The following is a 22,982-nucleotide window of genomic DNA, read 5'->3' as shown; positions in this document are numbered from 1 at the left end:
ATGAGACAAAATGAATATACAGACAATAAAGTACTGTCCTTGAAAAGTAAATACTGTCTAGAGAGTGAGCTGCCTTGGTGGAGGTTTGCACTCTGGGAGTGCTTCTTGTTTAAAATTGCTTCATCTGTCACCCTCTTCCTGTAACCACTTCATGGCTCTTGTTTCAGGGGCTCAGAAGTATCTTTGTCACTGGTTTAGCAAAACTGTGCACCTACCCTTGGTACGAATAAGAATAACAAAACTCTTCAGCCTCTTTTCTCTTTCTGTGCTGTGAGCACATACTGGGAAGAAGCAGTGAAAGCATTTTCTGCCACCAACAGAAAGCACCGAGCACGTCTGGACATGCTTTTCTGTGAGCACAGTATGGAATTAAGCATGTATACATAAAACAGTCTGACTGATAGCGTGCTGAATGACTTGATGTTTGGTGTTTGAATCATACACTTATTGAAGAAACTACGATGTGAAAAACATTCAGTTCTTGTGTAGGAGAAGAAAAACCTATATGCTAATCCAAGCTGGTTTCTTTCTTTTTTAATCCAAGCTGTACAATAACAAATGATGAAGACTGCAGTACTACACATGGCAGAGCTAATCAAACTAACTGATACACAGTAAATGCTCCTCGAGCTCTGTCTCTGTTTATGCTTCCTCCTGCCATTGGATCGGCTCCAACGCCCCTTCCTTACTCACAGAACATGTATGTGCAGCAGGAGACAAAAGCCTCTCGTCACATAGGTTTGTGTAATCGCTGAGAGAAGAGAGGAACGTTGCAGACATGGGGTACTTCTTCTTCTTGTCCGCAGAGACATGGACCTTGCTGGCTGCCCTCGTCACGCTGCTGTTTGTGTAAGTTTTAAAGATTACTGGATGTGTTCAGGTATTTGTACCATTTGTGCTGCTTTTTTAAATCTCTTACACCTGTTCCAGGTATTCCTGCTGGACATATGGGACATTTAAGAGATTAGGCGTCCCTGGGCCCTCACCTATCCCATTCTTTGGCACCATGTTGGCATATAGAAAGGTGGGTTACGATACCAGCCTACACTGTATACACCGAGGACAATGTCTTCCAATAGCTCATTGGTTTTTCAACTACAATCATATTTGAATAGTGTAGTTTTTTTTATTTAGCTGTTGTTTTGTACAGTTATTTTCAGGTTATGAAAGACCCTTTCACCCTGACCCCTCTAAATGTTAGGCACCTGTTGTAAAACACATTTGTATGGCATGAAACATGCAAACTGGCTGCTGTACACAACAACAAGCACTCTTAAGCAATAATATCTGAGTAGCTTGTGACGGACTTTTGATTAAAGCCACTGAGACATCTGGATTAACTAGTTAACTCAGGAAGTAGAAAACCTCACAACGTTACTTCAGTATCATTAGAAGTTAACGTCACTGATGCAGTTATGCCTGTAATGTCTCTACTTTGTTAAACGTGACCTGTGTTTTTGGTAAGTTTCATTAATCATCCGTATATCTCGTTCTTATTTCCAGGGATTTTTTAACTTTGATGAAGAGTGTCATAAGAAATATGGGAAAATGTGGGGGTAAGTTATGTTGTCTACAGTACATGACTGCTTTTCTATGGATGTAAATAATAATCATGCAGACCTGTGTGAAAGTGAAAGTGAAAAATGTATTACTTTCACTTGTTCGCATGTTCAGTTGTTTTATTTCTTGTTTCTTCTACTGTCGTGGTACGCAGCATTTTTGATGGCCGTCAGCCCGTGTTGTGTATCACTGATCCTGCTATGATAAAAACTATCCTGATAAAGGAGTGTTACTCTTTCTTCACAAACCGCAGGGTTAGTAAGGACATTATACGACTCAATCAGTCTCTTTTTAAAAAAAATCGGACCTTCTGTCCTCATCACAAGCTGCTTTGAATGTTATTACAGAATTTCCGTCTGAATGGGCCGCTGTACGATGCTGTGACAGTTGCAGAGGATGATCAGTGGAGGAGGATCCGCAGCGTCCTTTCTCCCTCCTTCACCTCTGGGAGATTGAAAGAGGTACGTCCCTCTCCCACTCTCTGCCTCCTCTGGCTTTTTTTTTTTTTTTTTTGCATGCTGAAAAACAAAAGAAGCAAAAAGCATTCACTTAAAAAGGTAAACATAGCATCAAGATTCAAGTTTCTTTATTGTCATTATCCAAGCATAACATAATGCTGGCAATAATACTCCCTCGTGTGGTGGATAAAAATTAAGTAACATAAATATACTGTATAGTCTGCATATCTCTGTAGATCTCTGTAGATTGAAAGTACTTTATGCTCTTCCAGTATTGCTCCATCCCCAGCCTTGGTGGGGCTGTTCTCATATTGTTCCCTTGCCACTGAGAGAACACCTTGAATGGCTCAGTGGATTACAGCTGATTTATTCTCCTGCCTTCTATCTCTGGTATACCTCTTCAAGGCACTAGCCAAGGCTATGAGTCTTTAATTGGCAGTTTGCAAGGCCTCAGGTATGGGCAGCTTGTTGTGCTTCTTAGGCACCTTCTTCATCAAGAATCATGCAAAACTAGGCTGACCAACCTGTGCACTGCCTGGATTGATTACAAGAAGGCCTATGACTCACCCCAAGTCGGGCAACCTGAGGCTGTACGCTAAGCAGAAGGAAGGAGGCAGTCCAGGATGAGACAATGAACAGCCATGAATACATCAGGAAGATGGCCCCTACTGAAGCATCAGTGAATACCTCAGGGAGCAGAAACCTGGGAAAGAGGAGTAAGACGAGGAACCATCATGGAAGGACAGGCTCCTGCATGGTATGTACCATCGGCAGATAGAAGTCCTACCAGTGGCTGGACAAAGCTGGACTGAAAGACAGCACAGAGGCACTAATCATGGCAGCAGAGGAACAAGCTCTGAGCACAAGATCCATAGAGGCTGGGGTCTATCACATCAGACAAGGCCCCAGGTGCAGGCTGTGTAAAGATGCCCCTCAGACAGTCCAGCTCATGATGGCAGGGTGCAAGATGCTAGCAGGCAGGGCATTCATGGAACGCCATAACCAAGTCTGCATAGTATACAGAAACATCTGTGCCGAGTATGGCCTGGAAGTCCCAATATATACTCTGTGCTGTTGTAATTGCATCCGGTTTCAACATTTTTGACGTTGTTGTTTTTTGTCTGTTTGTGCCTCAGATGTTTGACATCATGAAGCAGCATTCAGCCGTCCTGATCAGCAGCATGAAAAAGAAAGCAGATAAAGATGAACCTCTAGAGCTGAAAGAGTGAGAACTCTCATACTGTTTTCATTTAAATACATCAGAAAAAACGCAGATTCATCTCTTCTAAGTCTGCAATAATAAAGGTCATGTTTGATGTGTTTGTGTGGTTTTGCAGGTTTTTCGGACCCTACAGTATGGATGCGGTAACCAGCACCGCCTTCAGTGTGGACATCGACTCTCTCAACAACCCCTCAGATCCTTTTGTCACAAACATCAAAAAGATGCTGAAATTTGACCTTTTCAGCCCCATCGTCCTCACTATTGGTAAAATATTCATTTTGATACATGAAGCTCCTTTTGACTGCTCCCGTTATTCAACAAGTGTTTACCTTGGCTTGTAGCTCTGCGTGTTTGTTTTGGCAGATTTTTTCCTGGTGCAGTCTAAAGGATTTGTGTCTCCTCCTGGGATCAAACTGGGCACCACTACAACATGTCCATCAATGCAGCTGCTGTCCTTCATCTTCCATTAATAAATGTCCTCTTGTTTGTTTAATTTCAGCCTTCTTTCCTTTCATGGGTCCCATATTGGAAAAATTGGAGTTTTCCTTTTTCCCTGCATCTGTGACAGACTTCTTTTACGCTGCACTACAGAAGATCAAGATTGATCGAGAGACCAGCAAACAAAAGGTACAGCTGTGAGTTCGTGTTTGTACCAATAACCTGTTCTGACATAAAATCACAGCTGTTCTCAGACTGTGTTTGTTGACTTCCAGACTCGAGTGGACTTCCTCCAGCTAATGATCGACTCTCAGCAAAATAATGATTCCAAACAGGATAAAGGTGATACACGGACACACGTCTCCACACATGGAAAAACCAGCTTAAAGCTGTTCTAACGTGTATATCCCTCCTACCTCCTCAGGTCTGACAGATCATGAGATCCTTTCCCAAGCAATGATTTTCCTCTTTGCTGGCTATGAAACGACCAGCAGCTCTCTCACTTTCTTGTCTTACAATTTGGCAACAAACCCTCAGGTGATGAAAAAGCTGCAGGAGGAGGTGGATGCAACCTTCCCTAACAAGGTAACAACACAGAATTCTTAATATAAGACAATATATTTCTTTCTAGCATAACTAAACTAAAGTAAATCATACAGTAGATATAATGTGTTATAATAATATTGTGTTATGGTGATTATATTATTTTATATATTGTACTCGTATATAAAATCAGCACAGGGTTCAGCTTCTTACTATGTCTCTATCATCAGTCATGTTTATGTGCTTGTGTTCAGGCTCCCATCCAGTACCAGGAACTAATGCAGATGGAGTATCTCGACTGTGTCATCAATGAGTCTCTCCGATTGTTCCCCATTGCTTCACGTTTGGAGCGTGTGGCCAAGGCCAGTGTGGAGATAAATGGCTTTGTGATTCCAAAAGGTATGGTTGTCATGGTACCCACCTGGCCGATGCACCGGGACCCCGAGATTTGGCCTGAACCAGAGAAATTCAAACCTGAGAGGTACGGAAAGGTGTCTGATGTGACAAAGCAGAATGAAGCTCTGTGGGATATAACCCAGTTTCTGTTGTTAATAATGTGTGTGTGTGTGTGTGTGTGTGTGTGTGTGTGTGTGTGTGTGTGTGTGTGTGTGTGTGTGTGTGTGTTCTCAGGTTCAGCAAGGAAAACAAGGAGACAATTGATCCGTACAGCTACATGCCTTTTGGAGCAGGCCCGAGGAACTGCATTGGGATGCGATTTGCTCTGGTTGTGATGAAACTTGCAATAGTGGAGATCCTCCAGAGGTACAGCTTCTCTGTGTGTAAGGAGACCGAGGTGAGAGCCCAGATCATCTTCTCTGACTGTTAGTTTTGTGTGTTATTGTCATTTATTCTACATGCCACTTCTCTGCAGATCCCCATTGAACTGGACATCCAGGGTCTGCTACAACCAAAACGACCAATCAAACTGAAGCTGGTGCCACGTTCTTAACCCTCCTCGTCTAAGAAGAGGACTTTTCTTCATTTTAATCTTGATGTTTCTTGTGTACATAAACACCATGTCAGTTTTTGTACTACCTTATTTTGTCTGCAGGTGCACTAAACACTCTATTTAATTTCTTTTTTGAATTTTCTGGCAATTATTTCATGGTTTAGGCTTTAAAGCGTTAACATAGATCCAGTAAAGACAAAAACGTAGCAGTCAGGCATTTGGCCCTTGTGGACGGTCATTGTTTAGTATGGGCAAAGAGTTTATGACAACGTATTGTAAAGAATAATCAACAATTTCTATTTTTGTCTAAAGCATGTATCAATTCAATTCACTTCAATTCAATTCAGTTTTAGTTATATATCACCAAATTACAACAACAATCAGGGGAAAATCCCAATAATCAGACAAGCAAGCACTTGGTGACAGTGGGACAGAAAAACTTCGTTTTAACAAGTGGAAACCTCCAAGCTCATGGAGGGCTGCCATTAGCTAGATCAGTTTGGGGTGAGAGGAGGAAATGCAAAGTCGTATATGAACAAGATAAGAGGTTACGGGATCCTGGAAATAGCTGAAATCTATAAAATCTGAAAAGGGCACAATCATATTTCTCTGGTAAATGGCCTGTATTTATATAGCGCTTTACTAGTCCCTAAGGACCCCAAAGCACTTTACACATCCAGTCATCCACCCATTCACACACGCATTCACACACTGGTGATGGCAAGCTACATTGTAGCCACAGCCGCCCTGGGGCGCACTGACAGAGGCGAGGCTGCCGAACACTGACCACCACCAGCCAGTAGGCAACGGGTGAAGTGTCTTGCCCAAGGACACAACGACCAAGATTGTCCGAGCCGGGGCCGGTAACTAAAATACACCATGATTAGACCACAAAGCTTTACAGTATTATGTTACATTATAACCTTTAATTCTCCAAAGAGCTGATTACAAACGTCACATCGGGTGTTTTGTTTTCATATCCTCTCGGAGCGCCACCACTTTTTTGTTGCAGCTCAATAAGGAGAGATCAACTTGGAGGATTTGAACATGATTTATGGAGATTAGGGAATTAATGTATTTGCCAATTGGACTCCAAGCACCCATCATGACAGAATTGGACCAGAGTAATGATAACGCTACTGAGATTGACAGCGTGGGAAAGTCACAGAGCTGCAGAGAACAGAAAAGCAGACTAACACCCAGGAAACAGCCAGATGGCTGATTACAGAGCTTCCTTATTGAATTTACGCATAAGCTTCATTTCGTGGATCATGTCTACATGTAATCACGTTACAGTCATTTTGGCTTTTGGCTCAGATACCTGAGTTTTTGAATTTAAATAGAAAAGGGTGTTCATTCACTGGAAAAGTGTCCTTGTGTCTTCTGGTCATCTGTTTGAGTTGTGTCAAAAGCTTTGGGCTGTAAAGCCTGAGCCTCTCAATCAGCTTGTGTTTAGTTGACTTAGGAAAATGCACTCAAAGAAAACCACGGAGGATGAGCTGTGTCTGTTGCAAGAATAGTTTATTAATGAACAGCAGGGTTAATAAGAATAAAACAAATGAAAAATGCTCCTCCAGGAAGATAAGCAGCATCCACACCCACTCTCTTCCTCCCACTCTCTCGGCTTTTTTTTAGAGCTCTCACAGTTAAGAGATGCTGTCTCCCAAATATATTTATGTATCACTTTTCCAATGAAAGAGTAATTTAACATGTGTAAAATTAAAGCCTTTAAATTAAGCCTTCATCCATGACCCTTTCATTATAGATCTGTGATTTTGTTTGTTTTGGACAATTGACTCAAAGGCTATTTAATGAGCAGGTGTGGGCAATTCCTTCGTGGTGTCATTATCAATCAAACAAATAAAAGGTCTGGAGTTGATTTGAGGTGTGTTGCTTGCATTTGGAAGATTTTGCTGTGAAGAGACAACATGAGGTCAAAGGAGCTCTCCGTGCAAGTGAAACAAGCCATCCTTAAGCTGTGAAGCTGACAAATCCTACAATATTGGAAATGGCAAAATCTGCACTTTGGTACATCCTGAGAAACAAAGGAAGCACTGATGAACTCAGCAATACCAAAAGACCTGGACATCAACGGAAGCCAACAGTGGTGGATAATCGCAGAATCATTTCCTAGAGAAACCCCTTGAAAACAACCAGCAAGTGAACAACACTCTCCAGGGAGATATCCAAGTCTACCAAATAAACAGCAGCCGAAAGCCGCTGCAGTAAAGGCCTGGTGGTGCATTAAAAAAGAGGAAACCCAGCATCAGAGTTCAAGACTTCAGGCTGTCATTACCAGCAAAGAGTTTTCAACCAAGTATTAGAAATGAACATTGTATTTTCACTTATTTAATTAGTCCAATTACTTTTGAGCTCCTGACATGATTGGATTGTGTTAAAGTATACTTTAGTTCCTCACACTTTTACACAATCTTTTTGTTCAACCCACTGAATTAAAGGTGAAAGTCTGCCCTTCAACTGCATCTCAGTTGTTTCGTTTAAAATGTATCATGGTAATGTACAGAAACAAAATTATTTTAAAAAGTTGTCTCTTTCCAAATATTTATGTAAATCTTCCACCTTTTTCTGTATGTTAGTGAGGCACTCTGTGTCATTACTTCTTAATGATGTGACATGTCAGTGATTAGTGATTATTCACTGCTTTTTTAAATGCTAACCAACTGACAAGAAATGAGTAGATGATCATTAATAAAATATATTAAATTGGTATTTTCATACCCAGAGTTTTTCTTGCATTTTAATCTCTGAGCGCTTTCTAGTTACATGGATCCACATTTGCTGAGCTGATGGAACGCATCTTCAGCTTTAGTTTGATTGGTCGAACCGGAGAGACAAAGCCTGCAACATCCATCTCTAAGGGGATCTGAGGAACGAACAAATTCACTAAATCAGAAACATCAGTTTTTGACAGCAAATGTTGTTTTCTTATTGCACGAAGGAAATTATGTCAAGCTAAGTTTGCAATTTACACACAGTCACCTCTGTTTCTTTGCAGACTGAGAAGCTGAAGTTCTGCAAAACTTCCACCATGGCCAGTTTAACCATCATCAGAGCAAATCGCGTCCCCATGCAGCTCCTTGGCCCAGCCCCAAATGGAAGGTAAGTATACGGGTTGATGTTCTGCTTGTTTTCTTTACTAAATCTGTAAAACAAATTGAAAAAATATGTCAAATACCCACAATTTATATGATTTTTTCTGCCTGCTATGACTGCTTTAAATTGATTAATAGAATCATATAACAGAAGTGTTTAAATGCTGCCCTAATAACATGTCCTTTAAAATATAATACAAAGATATTTACAAAAGAAAATATGCTTAATGTTGTAATGCCAAGCATATCATGTTTTTGTGTGTGATTTCTTTTTTCCTCAGTAACCTGACACAGGCCTACTGTGAGAAAGAAATTGCATAAAAATGCCAGATGTAGCAAAAATGATATTAAACTATGGAACAAATGTGCAAACTGTTATTTATGAATTAATACATTAGTTTAGAAGGTTCAATAAAAACTGAATTGTTTGAAATGTAACTTTCTGTGGATTATTTAGTTGTTTTAAGTTTTACAGGGTTAATCTTGGCAGTGAATGACTGCATGAGTAAACAACCCTCAACATCCCTCAGAATCCCCAGTAGTGAGAAAGGCTGTACTTGGAAATTCCTTGTTGGCATGACTTAAGTAAATGATAAGTAGCTTTGCAGAATTGTTGCTATTTATCTTCAGAACGATAAGATAAATTGCTAACTTGCTAATTTGCTAACTACCTGTCAGGTTTGAACTCCTCTGGCTCTGGCCACAGCTCCGGGTCACGGTGCAGAGCGTAGACTGGAACCATAACAAGCATGCCCTTTGGGATTGTGATTTCACTGATTTTTACAGTTTCTTTAGCCACTCGTTCCAGACGTGGAATTGAGGGGTACAGCCTGTTGACAAAATGGGAATACTTTTTAAATGTCTGTATTTCACTAAGCATGCAATCACAAGCACTCCTACTGGCATTTGGATTGATGTGGTATGAGTATATGTGTTTTCACTAGGTGGCAATTTTTTTTAAATTATTCTTGTATGCTGGTGTTTGTGCAATCCATGTGCAATGTCCCAGCTTGCATGCCCTCTCACAACCTGCAAGTATGTGCTGGACTGTCTTAGATCACACATTTACACAGCCTGTAACTCAGGTCCTATTGGCTGTGGTACGCTCCTACGCTCTCTCTTTGTCACCACGCGGTCTCATAGTGTATATTCTTTCAGCAAGCACAAGTAAAAGCTCATTACCTCAGACACTCACTGACCACACTGTCCAGGTACTCCATCTGCATCAGAGCTTCATACTCAACTGGACCCTATAAGGTTGTTACAAATCACAATTTTGGTTAAAGACAGCTCTGATTTAATGTTTTCATCAAATAATATTAAGAAAACAACTCCATAATCAGAAACTTTGATTCTACCTTGTTTGGGAAAGTGGAGTCTATTTCACTTTGAAGGCGTTTCATGATTTCAGGATTTCGTGCCAAACTGTACGCTAAAAAAACAAGAGCGATGGCACTCGTCTCGTAGCCAGCAAACACAAACATGGTCACTTGGGAAATTATCTCGTGTTCAGTAAGACCTGTTAGGAACAACAGAAGAGGGCATGAGACATCTGATGTGCATAGATGTGACCACAGGGACTCTATGTGTAGTGATGTTTTTACCCTTATGCTTCTTTTCTTTGTCATTTTCACTGGCTGTCTGACACTTGATCAAATGCTGAAGCATATCATCTGAAGCCTAAAACAGGTCATACGAAAACACATCTGATTAAATGACTTTTACATCATATCTGAACAAGCACTTGAAACAATGCCCGCATGTGAAGGTGAACCTCAAACACACACACATAAAAATGATTTACCATAAAACTAAAATCAGGGAATATGAGTTTAAGAATTGGCGCCAATAATTCTCTTTAGGAAATTTGAAACCTCGCATCTTCTGGTGATCTTTTTATATGTGAGGCATGTGTGGCACACCATGTTGAGATCACAGGAGATTTGGTAGGCATATTTGGATATTTCTATTTAACAATCAAGGTCACACGATGTGACTAAAACATGTAAACAGGTCATGAGGTGAGATTGTTTCAGTCATCTGTTAGTGGTTTCTCAACTGGATTTCTGCAAGTTTCATTGTAGCTAAGCATTCGATGAGCTGCGAGACAAGACTATATTTATGACGATACCGAGCTTGTGTTTGTCCAAACCTGGGACGAGCTGATGCGTTCGGCTTTGACCTTCTCCGCAACTGACTTTAAGAAAGCGGTAGAAGACTTGGGGAACAAGGAGACACCCAGGCACTCCAGGAGAGGAAGAAAAATTGGAAAGCATGCTGAGAAAGAAAAAATGGGTCAAAACGTTTGGTTACCAAATAAATCTGTTAATAATAAGACAAAAAAACCCAAAACAAAACAGAGGCAGTACCTTGAAAAATATAAAGAAGAATGGAAAATTTAAACATCTGGTTTGCGTGGGTGATGAAGGGATTTGAAGGGTTCTTGATTGAGTCAAAATCCACACTGAATATACAGCTTGCCATCACGTCAATGCTGTAGGATCCAAAGAAGCTGGAATGCACACATTGTACTCAGCAGTGGCACATTCAAGGCCTTCAACTGTTTGCTCCACACAGCTGCAAAATCAGCCCACAAGTTCCTTTAGCTAACACATTTATTTTTCATCTTGGGGGAAAATCTGAGGTTTAATGTTTTACAAACGTAGCTTGGATGGTATCACTCACTCTTTCACAATAATGACCTCATCATTGTGCGCCTTGGACTGCAGGCTGTCTGTCAGTTTGTGCGAATGATGCTTCATGATGCTAAACATCTTGAACAGAGGAAAAGAACGCAAGTGAAACAATGGTGAAGACAAATAATACTCTTTTGTAACCTCCATATGTCTCCACCTACTTCTTTTAGATGGCCAGAGGTGAAGGAGGGAGAGAGGATGTTACGAATCCGTCTCCACTGATCATCCTCAGCCAGAGACACTGCGTCATAGAGATCTCCGTTCAGACGAAAGTTCTAGAGAGATAGTGGTTTTAAGTCGTGGTTATATGTTTGCACGTGTTTGGCAAACAGCTGTAAATACTTGTACAATGATAAGGCAAAGGATTCGCAGATGCAAATCAAAACTATGAGTGAACATGTATGGAATCATATAGTAAACAAAAAACCCTCAAAATATGTTTTATATTTTAGATTCTTCAAAGTAGCCGACCTTTGCTTTGATTACTGCTTTGCACACTCTTGGCATTCTCTCGATGAGCTTCATGAGGTCGTCACCTGAAATGGTTTTCCAACAGTCTTGTTCCCAGAGATGCTGAGCACCTGTTGGCTCTTTTGCCTTCACTCTGAGGTCCATCTCATCCCAAACCATCTCGACTGGGTTTGGGTCAGGTGACTGTGGAAGCCAGGCCATCGCTCTCCTTCTTGGTCAAACAGCCCTTACACAGCCTGGAGGTGTGTTTGGGGTCATTGTCCTGTTGAAAAATAAATGATGGTCCGATTAAACGCAAACCAGATGGGAGGGCGTGTTGTTGCAGGATGCTGTGGTAGTCATGCTGGTTCAGTGTGCCTTCAATTTTGAATGAATCCCCAAGAGTGTTACCAGCAAAGCACCAGTACCATCACACCACCTCCTCCATGCTTCACGCTGGGAATCATGCATGTAGAGACCACGTGTTCACATTTTCTGTGTCACACAAAGACACGCCAGGTGGAACCAAAGATTTCAGATTTGGACTCATCAGACCAAAGCACAGATTTCCACTGGTCTAATGTCCTTGTTATTCTTGGCCCAAACAAATCTCTTGTGTTTGTTGCTTTTCCTTAGTCGTGGCTTCTTAGCAGCTATTTGATCATAAAGACCTGATTCACAGTCTCCTCTGAACAGTTGATGTAGAGATGTGTCTGCTACTGAAACTCTTTGTGGCATTTATCTGGGCTCTAATCTGAGGTGCTGTTAACTTGCAATTTCTGAGGCTGGTGACTCAGATGATTTTATCTTCAGCAGTAGAGGTGACTCTTGGGGGCGATTGTGGCTCAAGAGTTGGGAGTTCGCCTTGTAATTGGAAGGTTGCCGGTTCAAGCCCCAGCTTGGACAGTCTCGGTTGTTGTGTCCTTGGGCGAGACACTTCACCCGTTGCCTACTGGTGGTAGTCAGAGGGCCCGGTGGCGCCAGTGTCCGGCAGCCTCGCCTCTGTCAGTGCGCCGCAGGGCGGCTGTAGCTACAATGTAGCTTGCCGTCACCAGTGTGTGAATGGGTGGATGACTGGATGTGTAAAGCGCTTTGGGGTCCTTAGGGACTAGTAAAAGCAATATACAAATACAGGCCATTTACCATTTGGTCTTCCTTTCCTGGGGAGGTCCTCATGTGAGCCAGTTTCGTCGTAGTTCTTGATGGTTTTTGCGACTGCACTTGGGAACATTAATATTCAAAGTTTTAGCAATGTTCTCGATTGACCTTCAGTTTTTAAAGTAATGATGGACTGTCGTTTCTCTTTACTTAGCTGATTGGTTCTTCCTATAATAGGAATTCTAACAGTTGTCAAATAGGGATGTCAACTGTGTACCAACCTGACACAACTGATGGTCCCAACCCCATTAAGAAGGCAAGAATTTCCACAAATGAATGCTGACAGGGGACACCTGTGAAGTGAAAACCTTTTCAGGTGATCACATCATGAAGCTCATTGAAACAAGGCCAAGGATTTGCAGCGCTGTCACAAAGCAAAGGGTGGCAACTTTAAGGAATCTAAAATATAAGACTTTGCTACATAACTCCATATATCTTTCTTCATATATCTGATTTCTTCAGTTTGTATCTACAATGTAGGAAGTAGTAAAAATAAAAATAAAAATACATTAAATGAGAAGGTGTGTCCAAACTTTTGACTGATAGTGTAAGTTGTTACATCTTTGAACATGTGCTATGTTAAAAGTGTTATTATATAATTTTAAAAGCTAAAGAGCCATATCAGAGCAGAAAGTGAGCGTGCTTGATATGTTACTGTTGTATGCTGTATGTACACATGCTAACATTAGCATGTTTCAACCACCTTTGGGTCGAATATCACACTTTTTTCCAGCGATAAAAGGTACGAAAGAGCAAAGCTTGACTGTATGTCATATTCAAGTGCAGTGGTATTTATCATAATCATGAATAGAGTTTATCTGAAACATGGATGGAAATTATGTGAGCAGAGGATTTTCACAGTTTTCAGTGTTTTCAGCTTCTGTTGTTACTGAGGGAACTCGCGAAAACATTTCTTGAAATTTTGTATTTCCAGCAGGATGATTTGATCGTTTTGATTGTTTTGATCGTTTTATTGGAAAAAACAAAAAACAATCATATCCCAGGGTTACTAGTTACCACAAAGTTTTACTATAACAGACTGTTGGGTGTTTTGTTTCAGTCAGTGTTCATTTCATGTTCGTGTTCTCACCCTGCGGTTGGTAAAGTAGGTGAAGCACTCCTTCACCAGGATGGTTTTCAGCATATCAGGATCCATCACAGCCAGCATGGGTTTCCTGAACTCATACACACTGAACATTTACACAGAACACATCTGCATTTTGGGAGGTATTTGTAGTGGAAAATATTTTTAATTGCTGAAGGAACTTTGGCTCCAGTTGTGCTGACAAAAACAAAGAAATAAATTAAAAACACGCACAAGCTCTTATATGGACAGTTTTACAAACTCACCCCCATATCCTCCCATACTTTTGAGCACATTCGTAGTCATCTAAGTAGTGAACCTGTTAACAGGAAATGCATATTTATCACCAAGATATGTTATACATTATTCACTGTATCCTTCTGAACTTGGTACAAATCATTCGATCTTTACAAATAGCAATCACAAGGATTTACATACACGGTTGTGCCTGGCTATTGTTCCCCAGTACATGACTGGCTTTGGACCCGGGATCCCCATCTTCTCAAATATACCAAAGGTCCAGTGGCCGTACCTAGAAAGAACATCAAAGGGGTTAAAGCATGAAGGTGCACAGGTTCACTCAAACACTGTTTACTGTTAACTTGCTTGTCTTGACCAATTCAGCTGTTGCCAGCTTAAATTTAAACTGTTTTACTGTAAACATTAACTCACATAACAAATATGCAGATAAATGTGATCAGCAGTATCCATGTTTGCAAAGAGAAGAGAAGAACAAAACCCATGGCTCCCTCTTGCTCGGCTGCATTAAATTAATCTGATCTCAGAGAGGAGTCCTGTTACATAAACCAGCCTCTTTCCTCTTTCCAGGCTGAAGGAAAACAGGAAAAGAACTTTCACCCACAGATGTGAGTACATGCCTGGACATGTTTTTTTTCTGTGAGTACAGTATAAGCTTAAAGCTGTTTATATAAAACAATTTGACCAAAAAATGTTCGTAATGACTTGACTGTGACTGCTCTGTAACATTCAAATACCAAATACAATAAGATTAAAGTTCAAACAACAAAACCTTTATGCTAATCACAGCTGTTTTTATTGCATTGTTGTGCTTCTTTTGTTTGTTTTAAACTCATAAAGTACAAAAATGAAGGGCTGAAAACTGCAGGGTCACAAACAGCAGAGCTACTACTCGTGATTATGACGCAGTAAATGCTCCTCAGTCTTTCTCTCTGTTAATTATTCACTTGACGCTCTCTGCTGCTATTGGTTAAACTCACACACACACTTCCCTTTCTCATGCAACATGTGTGTGCAGCACAATATAAAAGGCTCTGGTCAGGACGCTTGTGTTACCACTGAGAGAAGAGAAAAAACAGAAGAAGAGAAGAGAGAAACTTGGCAGACATGGCGTACTTCTTCTTCTTGTCCGCAGAGACGTGGACCCTGCTGGCTGCCCTCATCACGCTGCTGTTTGTGTAAGTTTTAAAGATTACTGGATGTGTTCAGCTATTTCCACTTTTTGTTCTTCTTTTATTCTCTTACACCTGTTCCATGTTTTTCACAGGTATTCCTGCTGGACATATGGGACATTTAAGAGACTGGGAGTCCCTGGGCCCTCACCTATCCCATTTTTTGGCACCATGTTGAAATATAGAAAGGTGGGCAATAACACTTACACTGTATATACTGTATATACTGCATATACTGTATCCACTGTGGACTGTTTCAAATGTATGATCCCTATATTAATGTCTCAGATCCACACGTCACTTTGAACGCTGCCTGTGTGCACAGTGTTAGATCAGTGAACCAGACTTCGTTGCTCTTTCAGTTTATCTACATTTTCCAAAGTCTTGGTAATAGCTTGACCTGGGTCATATTTGCATAATGATCCAAGTACTATTTTCTATGATTTGTAGACTAATTGAAAGATGACACACATTTTTTAATTGTGTTATCATCGTTCTCTGGTGTAGTTGAAGTCTTTTTGATAAGCCCCACCTTCTTTAACTTTCACTGTGACCTATGGTCACGTACTGCCCCCGTGTAGCCAACACTACACACTTGATCTTTGTGTGATCTGGTGTTGTTCAGTGTTCTACGTCATAAACAGCTCATGATGTGTTTAATAATTAGATCTTTTGTATTGCTCTTGTTTCCAGGGATTTTTTAACTTTGATGAAGAAAGTTATAAGAAATATGGGAAAATGTGGGGGTAAGTAGTGTTTTCTACAGTGTGTGTTTGTGTGACTCTGAATGCATATAGAATATGGTTATTATCTGTGCTTCAGTTTTACAGGTGCCTGTGTGTGTGTGTGTGTGTGTGTGTGTGTGTGTGTGTGTGTGTGTGTGTGTGTGTGTGTGTGTGTGAACATGAAAAATGAACATATTAATTATTGTTTTATTAATCCCCCCTCACTGTTTGTACAGCATTTTTGATGGCCGTCAGCCCGTGTTGTGTATCACTGATCCCGCCATGGTAAAAACTATCCTGATAAAGGAGTGTTACTCTTTCTTCACAAACCGCAGGGTTAGTAAGGACATTATACGACTCAATCAGTCTCTTTTTAAAAAAAAAATCTGACCGTCTGTCCTCATCACCAGCTGCTTTGAATGTTATTGCAGAATTTCCGTCTGAATGGGCCGCTGTACGATGCTGTGTCCATTGCAGAGGATGATCAGTGGAGGAGGATCCGCAGCGTCCTTTCTCCCTCCTTCACCTCTGGGAGATTGAAAGAGGTACGTCCCTCTCTGCCCTGAAAACAATACAATGCCAAAAAAGACATCTATTAACATGAATGCTCCCTTCTTTAGGATTTTGTTCAGTCCGAATGTAGATGTAGAAAAACAGTGTTACCTCTGTGCTGCTGAAATTGCATTCAGGGTTGACTTTTTTGTTTTTTGTCTGTTTGTGCCTCAGATGTTTGACATCATGAAGCAGCATTCAGCCGTCCTGATCAGCAGCATGAAAAAGAAAGCAGATAAAGATGAACCTCTAGAGCTGAAAGAGTGAGAACTCTCATACTGTTTTCATTTAAATACATCAGAAAAAACGCAGATTCATCTCTTCTAAGTCTGCAATAATAAAGGTCATGTTTGATGTGTTTGTGTGGTTTTGCAGGTTTTTCGGACCCTACAGTATGGATGTGGTAACCAGCACCGCCTTCAGTGTGGACATCGACTCTCTCAACAACCCCTCAGATCCTTTTGTCACAAACATCAAAAAGATGCTGAAATTTGACTTTTTCAACCCCATCTTCCTCACTGTTGGTAAAGTATTCATTACATTTTTATAACTGCAGCTCATGCAAGATCATCAATGCAGCTGCTGTCCTTCATCTTCCATTAATAAATGTCCTCTTGTTTGTTTAATTTCAGCCTTCTTTCCTTTCATGGGTCCCATATTGGAAAAATTTGAGTTTTCCTTTTTCCCTGCATCTGTGACAGACTTCTTTTACGCTGCACTACAGAAGATCAAGATTGATCGTGAGGGCAGCAAACAAAAGGTACAGCTGTGAGTTCGTGTTTGTACCAATAACCTGTTCTGACATAAAATCACAGCTGTTCTCAGACTGTGTTTGTTGACTTCCAGACTCGAGTGGACTTCCTCCAGCTAATGATCGACTCTCAGCAAAATAATGATTCCAAACAGGATAAAGGTGATACACGGACACACGTCTCCACACATGGAAAAACCAGCTTAAAGCTGTTCTAACGTGTATATCCCTCCTACCTCCTCAGGTCTGACAGATCATGAGATCCTTTCCCAAGCAATGATTTTCCTCTTTGCTGGCTATGAAACGACCAGCAGCTCTCTCACTTTCTTGTCTTACAATTTGGCAACAAACCCTCAGGTGATGAAAAAGCTGCAGGAGGAGGTGGATGCAACCTTCCCTAACAAGGTACGTGAGAAGTGAAAACATCTGGAACTGAATAGCAGTCTTAAAGTGAGAAAAACCTTTCTTTGATGAGATCCCACCTTACTCCAGATTTAGGCTTGACTCATCTCCCTTTTAATGCAAACACACATCCTGATTTATACACGAAAATCCATCCATTTCCTTCTATCCAGTTTAAGGTCGTGGGGTGATGGGGGCCAATCCAGCTGTCTCAGGGAGCTGTGATAGCCAAGGAGGGCTGCAAAGTGGTGTTAAAATCATTTCACAAAGACACAATAAACACAAGCTTCCTTTGCAAACAACATAAAAAGTTCACAGAAGAAGAAGTCAGCTTTTAACAATGGTAAATGGCCTGCATTTGTATAGCGCTTTACTTAGTCCATAAGGACCCCAAAGCGCTTTACACTGCATTCAGTCATTCACCCATTCACACACACATTCACACACTGGTGATGGCAAGCTACATGTAGCCACAGCTGCCCTGGGGCGCACTGACAGAGGCGAGGCTGCCGGACACTGGCACCACCGGGCCCTCTGAATGCATAATGATCAAGTTCATAATAAACCTCAAAATTTACCTATAAGAAGTTTTATGTTTTTTTCTTTAATTTCTTTTCAAGGCTGTTTTAATTTAATTTCCTTTGACCTTATTTCGTGTATTTTCTTGGATTAATTACTACATTGCAATAGTGCATACAGACTGTCTCTCAACCAGAAATCCAAACAGCTGTTTTTAAATTGTACCACTAGAGGGCAGAAGAACTCCACAATAGGGTTGGGTGTCGTCACTGATTTCTATAATAGATTCAATTTCGGTTCACAAGGTTCCGATTTGATTCGATCCACAATTTGATTCGATTTGAATGGGGGTAAATTTTGCGTCAGACAGTCAGAAATATTATAACTCTGATCATTTATCAGTACTGGCACTTGTGACACTTCATCAGAGGTGTGAGCATCACAGCAGATGCCTTTGTGTCAAAGATAAAACACAGAAAAACATGAAGTAGATTTTCCTGGCCTGGCTTTTTATAGCAGATAGCCTTAAAAATATTCTGCAGTAGATCATAAACTGAAGAAAACCTTGAATCAACATATGAACATTACCTGATGCTGCGGAAGTGAAGCAGTGCAAAGTTAGGTGTTATTTGAGACACAGGTAGGCGTTTTGCAATGATTGTTGTATCATTTTTAAAGGTTTCATATTTCTTGGGAATTAACAGCAGAAATTAGACTTTCTTGTCAGAAGTCATTTAAAAAAACTGCGACTAACAGCGCTGTAAACAACGGTAGACTGGTGGGTAAGCAAGTGAATAATGCAGAAAACAGCGATTTGAGATAGTAAACTGTTCTTGAAATACACTGAAAGAGAGAGCTTTGCAGGAAGTGGGATTTTTATCGTGGTGGAAGCAAAACAGCAAAGGTAAGAGGGAATAATGAGGATATTTATCTAATGCGAAGCTAGTTTTGATCTTCTTTTGCTGCTGGTTCAGTGAATTTTGGTTGGAAAGTGACAAAACCTGCAGCTTCAGACTCTTTCAGCCCTGACTGCGTGTCCATGTACCTGCTGTCGGGTGAGAAAGCCGACATCTCACAGACTCTGATGAGTCGGATCCACGCTTTCTGTTTACGTCTTTGTGTCGAATCCGTTTATCTGCTCTCATTTACTGTTTTAGCTGTTTGGTGGTTGTTGAAATGAAAACATTAACATGAGATTCTGGTGATTCTGGCGAAGTACATGTATATTTAAAATCTATTCAGGACATAATGAATCAGTATCCCGTTATTCAAGCTAAAATGGATTTTAATCGGAAAAGCGACAATTGAAACCCACCCCTACTCCACAAAAGTCCAGTTTGTGGGTGATATCAAGAAGTGGCTCAGAAAGACATGTTTATGTGCTTGTGTTCAGGCTCCCATCCAGTACCAGGAACTAATGCAGATGGAGTATCTCGACTGTGTCATCAATGAGTCTCTCCGATTGTTCCCCATTGCTTCACGTTTGGAGCGTGTGGCCAAGGCCAGTGTGGAGATAAATGGCTTTGTGATTCCAAAAGGTATGGTTGTCATGGTACCCACCTGGCCGATGCACCGGGACCCCGAGATTTGGCCTGAACCAGAGAAATTCAAACCTGTGAGGTACGGAAAGGTGTCTGATGTGACAAAGCAGAATGAAGCTCTGTGGGATATATCCCAGTTTCTGTTGTTAATATACTGTGTGTGTGTGTGTGTGTGTGTGTGTGTGTGTGTGTGTGTGTGTGTTCTCAGGTTCAGCAAGGAAAACAAGGAGACAATTGATCCGTACAGCTACATGCCTTTTGGAGCAGGCCCGAGGAACTGCATTGGGATGCGATTTGCTCTGGTTGTGATGAAACTTGCAATAGTGGAGATCCTCCAGAGGTACAGCTTCTCTGTGTGTAAGGAGACCGAGGTGAGAGCCCAGATCATCTTCTCTAACTGCCATTGCCTTTTTTATGCTGTATGAAGAGCCCTGTCCCAAAATTATTCACTGCTAGTTTAATAGTGATGTGGACGATGCATCCACAGTGTACATCAGTCCAAAGATAAAAAGCCATGAACTGGCACAGCACTTTCATAAAACAATTGGATTTTACGCATTTCTACGTTTTCCATCAGCTTTCCACCTTAAGTTGTTTGGAGATCTGAAATAAGAAGGCAGAGTTTTGTGTGTATTTGTCATTTATTTTACATGTCACTTCCTTGCAGATCCCCTTTGAGTTGGACATCCAGGGTCTGCTACAACCAAAACGACCAATCAAACTGAAGCTGGTGCCACGTTCTTAACCTTCCTGCTAAAAATAAAAATGATAATGAAAGATTCTCTTCTTAATTGTGCTCGTTACAAACCTTTTGTGTACAGAAGCAAATGCTAGTTTTTTACCAAAACAGTACAAGAGTGTACCTCTGCATCTTTTTTCTTAACTGAGTGACAGATGAACCATTTTACTGATCTTTAAAAATCAATAAAGAATGTCCAGATTCTTCTACTCTGTCCTGTCATTTTTATGCGCTGCAGATAACTCTGAATGTAGTCACTTTGCTGCTCACATTAGGAAAATAAATGTTAAAATTCAATTTTATGTAGTTTCCAACAACAGTCAACTCAAGGTATTATATGACCTAAAGTGAATGCCCTACAGTACCAGAGAGAGACCCCATAATTGCTTTAGTGAAAGGTTTGGTGATGATGTGGAGGACAAATTTCTTTTGACCTGGAAGACACAGCGAGCAGAACAAGGCTCAGGGCGGGGCCTGGTCGGGGGCACAGAGAGACCACAAACAAGAAATAGGAAAAAAAAAATTAAAACTCTGGAGGAAAATGGAGAAAAAGGTTAATGACAGGCATGTGGTGGATTTTAACCTGATTTCTAGGTTTAAAGGGAGCCAATGAAGAGAAGTTTAAAATGTCAGGCCCATTTCTTAACCACTCAGGCTCTTAGATCATGGGGACGACCTGAGTGGGATAAAGACACAAGAGTGCTTTCTGCTGTTGTGTAAGAGCATTAATTACCAAATGTTAAAACAAACAAAAAAAGCTTTACCTTAAGAAATGTATATCTGTATGAAGCACTGAAGTAAAATAGCCTCTTTTTTTTGCTCTAACAGCGCCCTCGAGTGGACACTTTTCCCCTTAAGTTCATGTGCTCTTGCCCCTTCACTGATCCATTCTCCGGGTTTTAGTCCATCTTGTTCTTTCCATGTTTATAAACAGAGGCTAGAGATAAAAAAAAAAAAAATCTGAGGCGGGCAAACCAGCTACAGTGCAAACACTAAATGTTCTTAAGGTTGGATTGGAGGACTACATGACGCTGGAAATAGCTGAAATCCGCGCCATTACATCACAACTATAGAACCATATCACTTGATTAGACTAAAATGGGATTTAGCCCAAATGTACAATAATATATACTTTGTGTTTTAGAAGCTTTAATATGAGAATTGCATCGTTTTCATTTATTTATATTAGACAGTACGTGCAGTCTTTTGGGCACTAACCGTAACCAGAATCCAGGAAAGACGTGAAAGTGAAAGAGAATGATCAGTTATGAATAAGAGCTAGATTTTAATCTCAAGAGACCATCCTAGAAAGTCTGTGATGAAACTGAACACAACCACCAGTTTCCTTTTGTGACCACATGAACCATGTCCGTTCAGAGGGCCCCAGGTGTGGCGTTCACTGCCATTTTCGTTTAAAATCATTGCTGAGTTTTGTTTCGGGCTATGCTGTCTAAAATGTTTATTTTAGCCGTTTTGTGCAACTGCAGTGCAGTTTGTTTCCATTGCATTTGTTTTTGTTTTTATTTTCAACTTGGTTTTAAATACACTGTTTAAAAAAAATCTAAGAAACAACACTGCACTGTGTTCAAATATACTACATAAATAAATGATATGCATGATGATAGCAGTTTGTAAGGATTGTTTCATAATGTATTGTTTCAGAAGTCTCTTCTGTAACACAATTATTTAATAAAAGGGTTTATTTTTAAAATGCATAATTATGTCACTTCTTAGCAAATCTGTTTGAATTTCTGTCTCATGTGGAACCATGCCTCTCTAAAGAGAGACAACAGGTTTTTCACCTCTAAATATTTGCTAATTTTCTAATGATTACTTTCCCTAAACTATTAATCCAATTTTGACATAATCAAGCTCTTAACTATAAAACCATGACTTTGCATTTGACCTTTCTTGAAATGGAAAATCCGTAATGCTGTATAGTAGTTGGTTGCAATGTTTTTAAAGCACAATAAAATATCCTGTAAGTAATGTTTTTCATTCACTTTGACAGTATGAAGTTGAAAGTACTGTGCCTCATTTCACTATAACCTTTGGAGCGGTGCCCTAAATTGGTAAATAATTAACCTATTTGGTTGTGGAGACAGACACATTTCTGTGTATGGATGCCAAGTGATGAAACTAATATATTTACATGTTTCATTGTTTGGGGCACCAAATGAGATCCGTGTTTCATTTTGGTCAGTGTTTATACAAATAGAGATAAAACAGGCATAAATAATAAACAGGCCTAAAACAAAGGTAAGATTACAAAAACGGTAATGGAAAAAAAAACCCACAGCCTAATAAACCAATAAAAATCGTGTTTTTTTAAAAAAAAAAGTGAAATGAAAACACAGTTTTAGACTACAGGGCTAGACTAGAAACTAAAGAATGGGGAACAAAGCAAAGAAATCACACAAATTACTTTCAGTTTCAAGTGCAAAATGTTTTTTTCCTTCTTTTTTTAAACTTTGGGCATTTCGGAATCGTTAAATACAAGGAAATCGTTATTTAGTGCATTTCACAGAGGGTTGAACCAAAAAGATCAATGCGTAGCACTAAACAGATCTTTTAGCACATGTTTGAACCGTCACATGATGTCGGATTAAATATTTCTCACTGAAACCTTTAGTGAAAAGGTGAAAGTGATAT

General features: G+C 40.3%; 3 protein-coding genes across 5 annotated transcripts; 2 read left to right on the top strand and 1 right to left on the bottom strand.

Moving 5' to 3' along the window:
- The first annotated feature begins 763 nt into the window (after positions 1 to 763).
- LOC146572309 (cytochrome P450 3A40-like) lies at positions 764 to 7,049 on the top strand. The gene is made up of 13 exons (XM_085276352.1): positions 764 to 849; positions 931 to 1,024; positions 1,504 to 1,556; positions 1,715 to 1,814; positions 1,908 to 2,021; positions 3,155 to 3,243; positions 3,356 to 3,504; positions 3,740 to 3,867; positions 3,954 to 4,020; positions 4,103 to 4,263; positions 4,476 to 4,702; positions 4,852 to 5,014; positions 5,093 to 7,049. The coding sequence occupies exons 1-13, from the start codon at positions 779 to 781 to the stop codon at positions 5,168 to 5,170; spliced, it is 1,494 nt and encodes a 497-aa protein (XP_085132478.1). The 5' UTR covers positions 764 to 778; the 3' UTR covers positions 5,171 to 7,049.
- Positions 6,675 to 14,470, bottom strand: LOC146572308 (cytochrome P450 3A30-like). Of its 2 annotated transcripts, XM_085276350.1 has the most exons (14): positions 14,344 to 14,470; positions 14,110 to 14,203; positions 13,938 to 13,990; positions 13,678 to 13,777; positions 11,141 to 11,254; positions 10,969 to 11,057; positions 10,653 to 10,795; positions 10,436 to 10,560; positions 9,888 to 9,963; positions 9,642 to 9,802; positions 9,466 to 9,533; positions 8,955 to 9,113; positions 8,171 to 8,333; positions 6,675 to 8,054 (listed from the first exon to the last, which is right to left on the bottom strand). In XM_085276350.1, exons 1-14 carry the CDS (start codon positions 14,412 to 14,414, stop codon positions 7,947 to 7,949), a joined length of 1,524 nt encoding a protein of 507 aa, XP_085132476.1. In that variant the 5' UTR covers positions 14,415 to 14,470; the 3' UTR covers positions 6,675 to 7,946. The 2 variants fall into 2 exon arrangements, with proteins under 2 accessions (XP_085132476.1, XP_085132477.1); XM_085276351.1 differs by lacking the exons at positions 13,938 to 13,990; positions 14,110 to 14,203; positions 14,344 to 14,470 and adding an exon at positions 11,451 to 11,712 and having other exon boundaries at positions 13,678 to 13,769.
- Positions 14,471 to 14,951: 481 nt separating this feature from the next.
- Positions 14,952 to 20,536, top strand: LOC146572307 (cytochrome P450 3A30). Of its 2 annotated transcripts, none has more exons than XM_085276348.1 (13): positions 14,952 to 15,107; positions 15,197 to 15,290; positions 15,795 to 15,847; positions 16,063 to 16,162; positions 16,258 to 16,371; positions 16,553 to 16,641; positions 16,754 to 16,902; positions 17,080 to 17,138; positions 17,225 to 17,291; positions 17,374 to 17,534; positions 19,444 to 19,670; positions 19,800 to 19,962; positions 20,259 to 20,536. In XM_085276348.1, exons 1-13 carry the CDS (start codon positions 15,037 to 15,039, stop codon positions 20,334 to 20,336), a joined length of 1,425 nt encoding a protein of 474 aa, XP_085132474.1. In that variant the 5' UTR covers positions 14,952 to 15,036; the 3' UTR covers positions 20,337 to 20,536. The 2 variants fall into 2 exon arrangements, with proteins under 2 accessions (XP_085132474.1, XP_085132473.1); XM_085276347.1 differs by having other exon boundaries at positions 14,980 to 15,107; positions 17,011 to 17,138.
- Positions 20,537 to 22,982: the final 2,446 nt, after the last annotated feature.

The sequence above is a fragment of the Mchenga conophoros genome, linkage group LG6 (genome assembly GCF_057382185.1).
Source record: "Mchenga conophoros isolate Kocher_MC1m ecotype Shallow Benthic linkage group LG6, M_conophoros_male_GT1.1, whole genome shotgun sequence".
Lineage (NCBI taxonomy): Eukaryota > Metazoa > Chordata > Actinopteri > Cichliformes > Cichlidae > Mchenga > Mchenga conophoros.
This window is presented reverse-complemented; position numbering and strand designations above follow the sequence as displayed.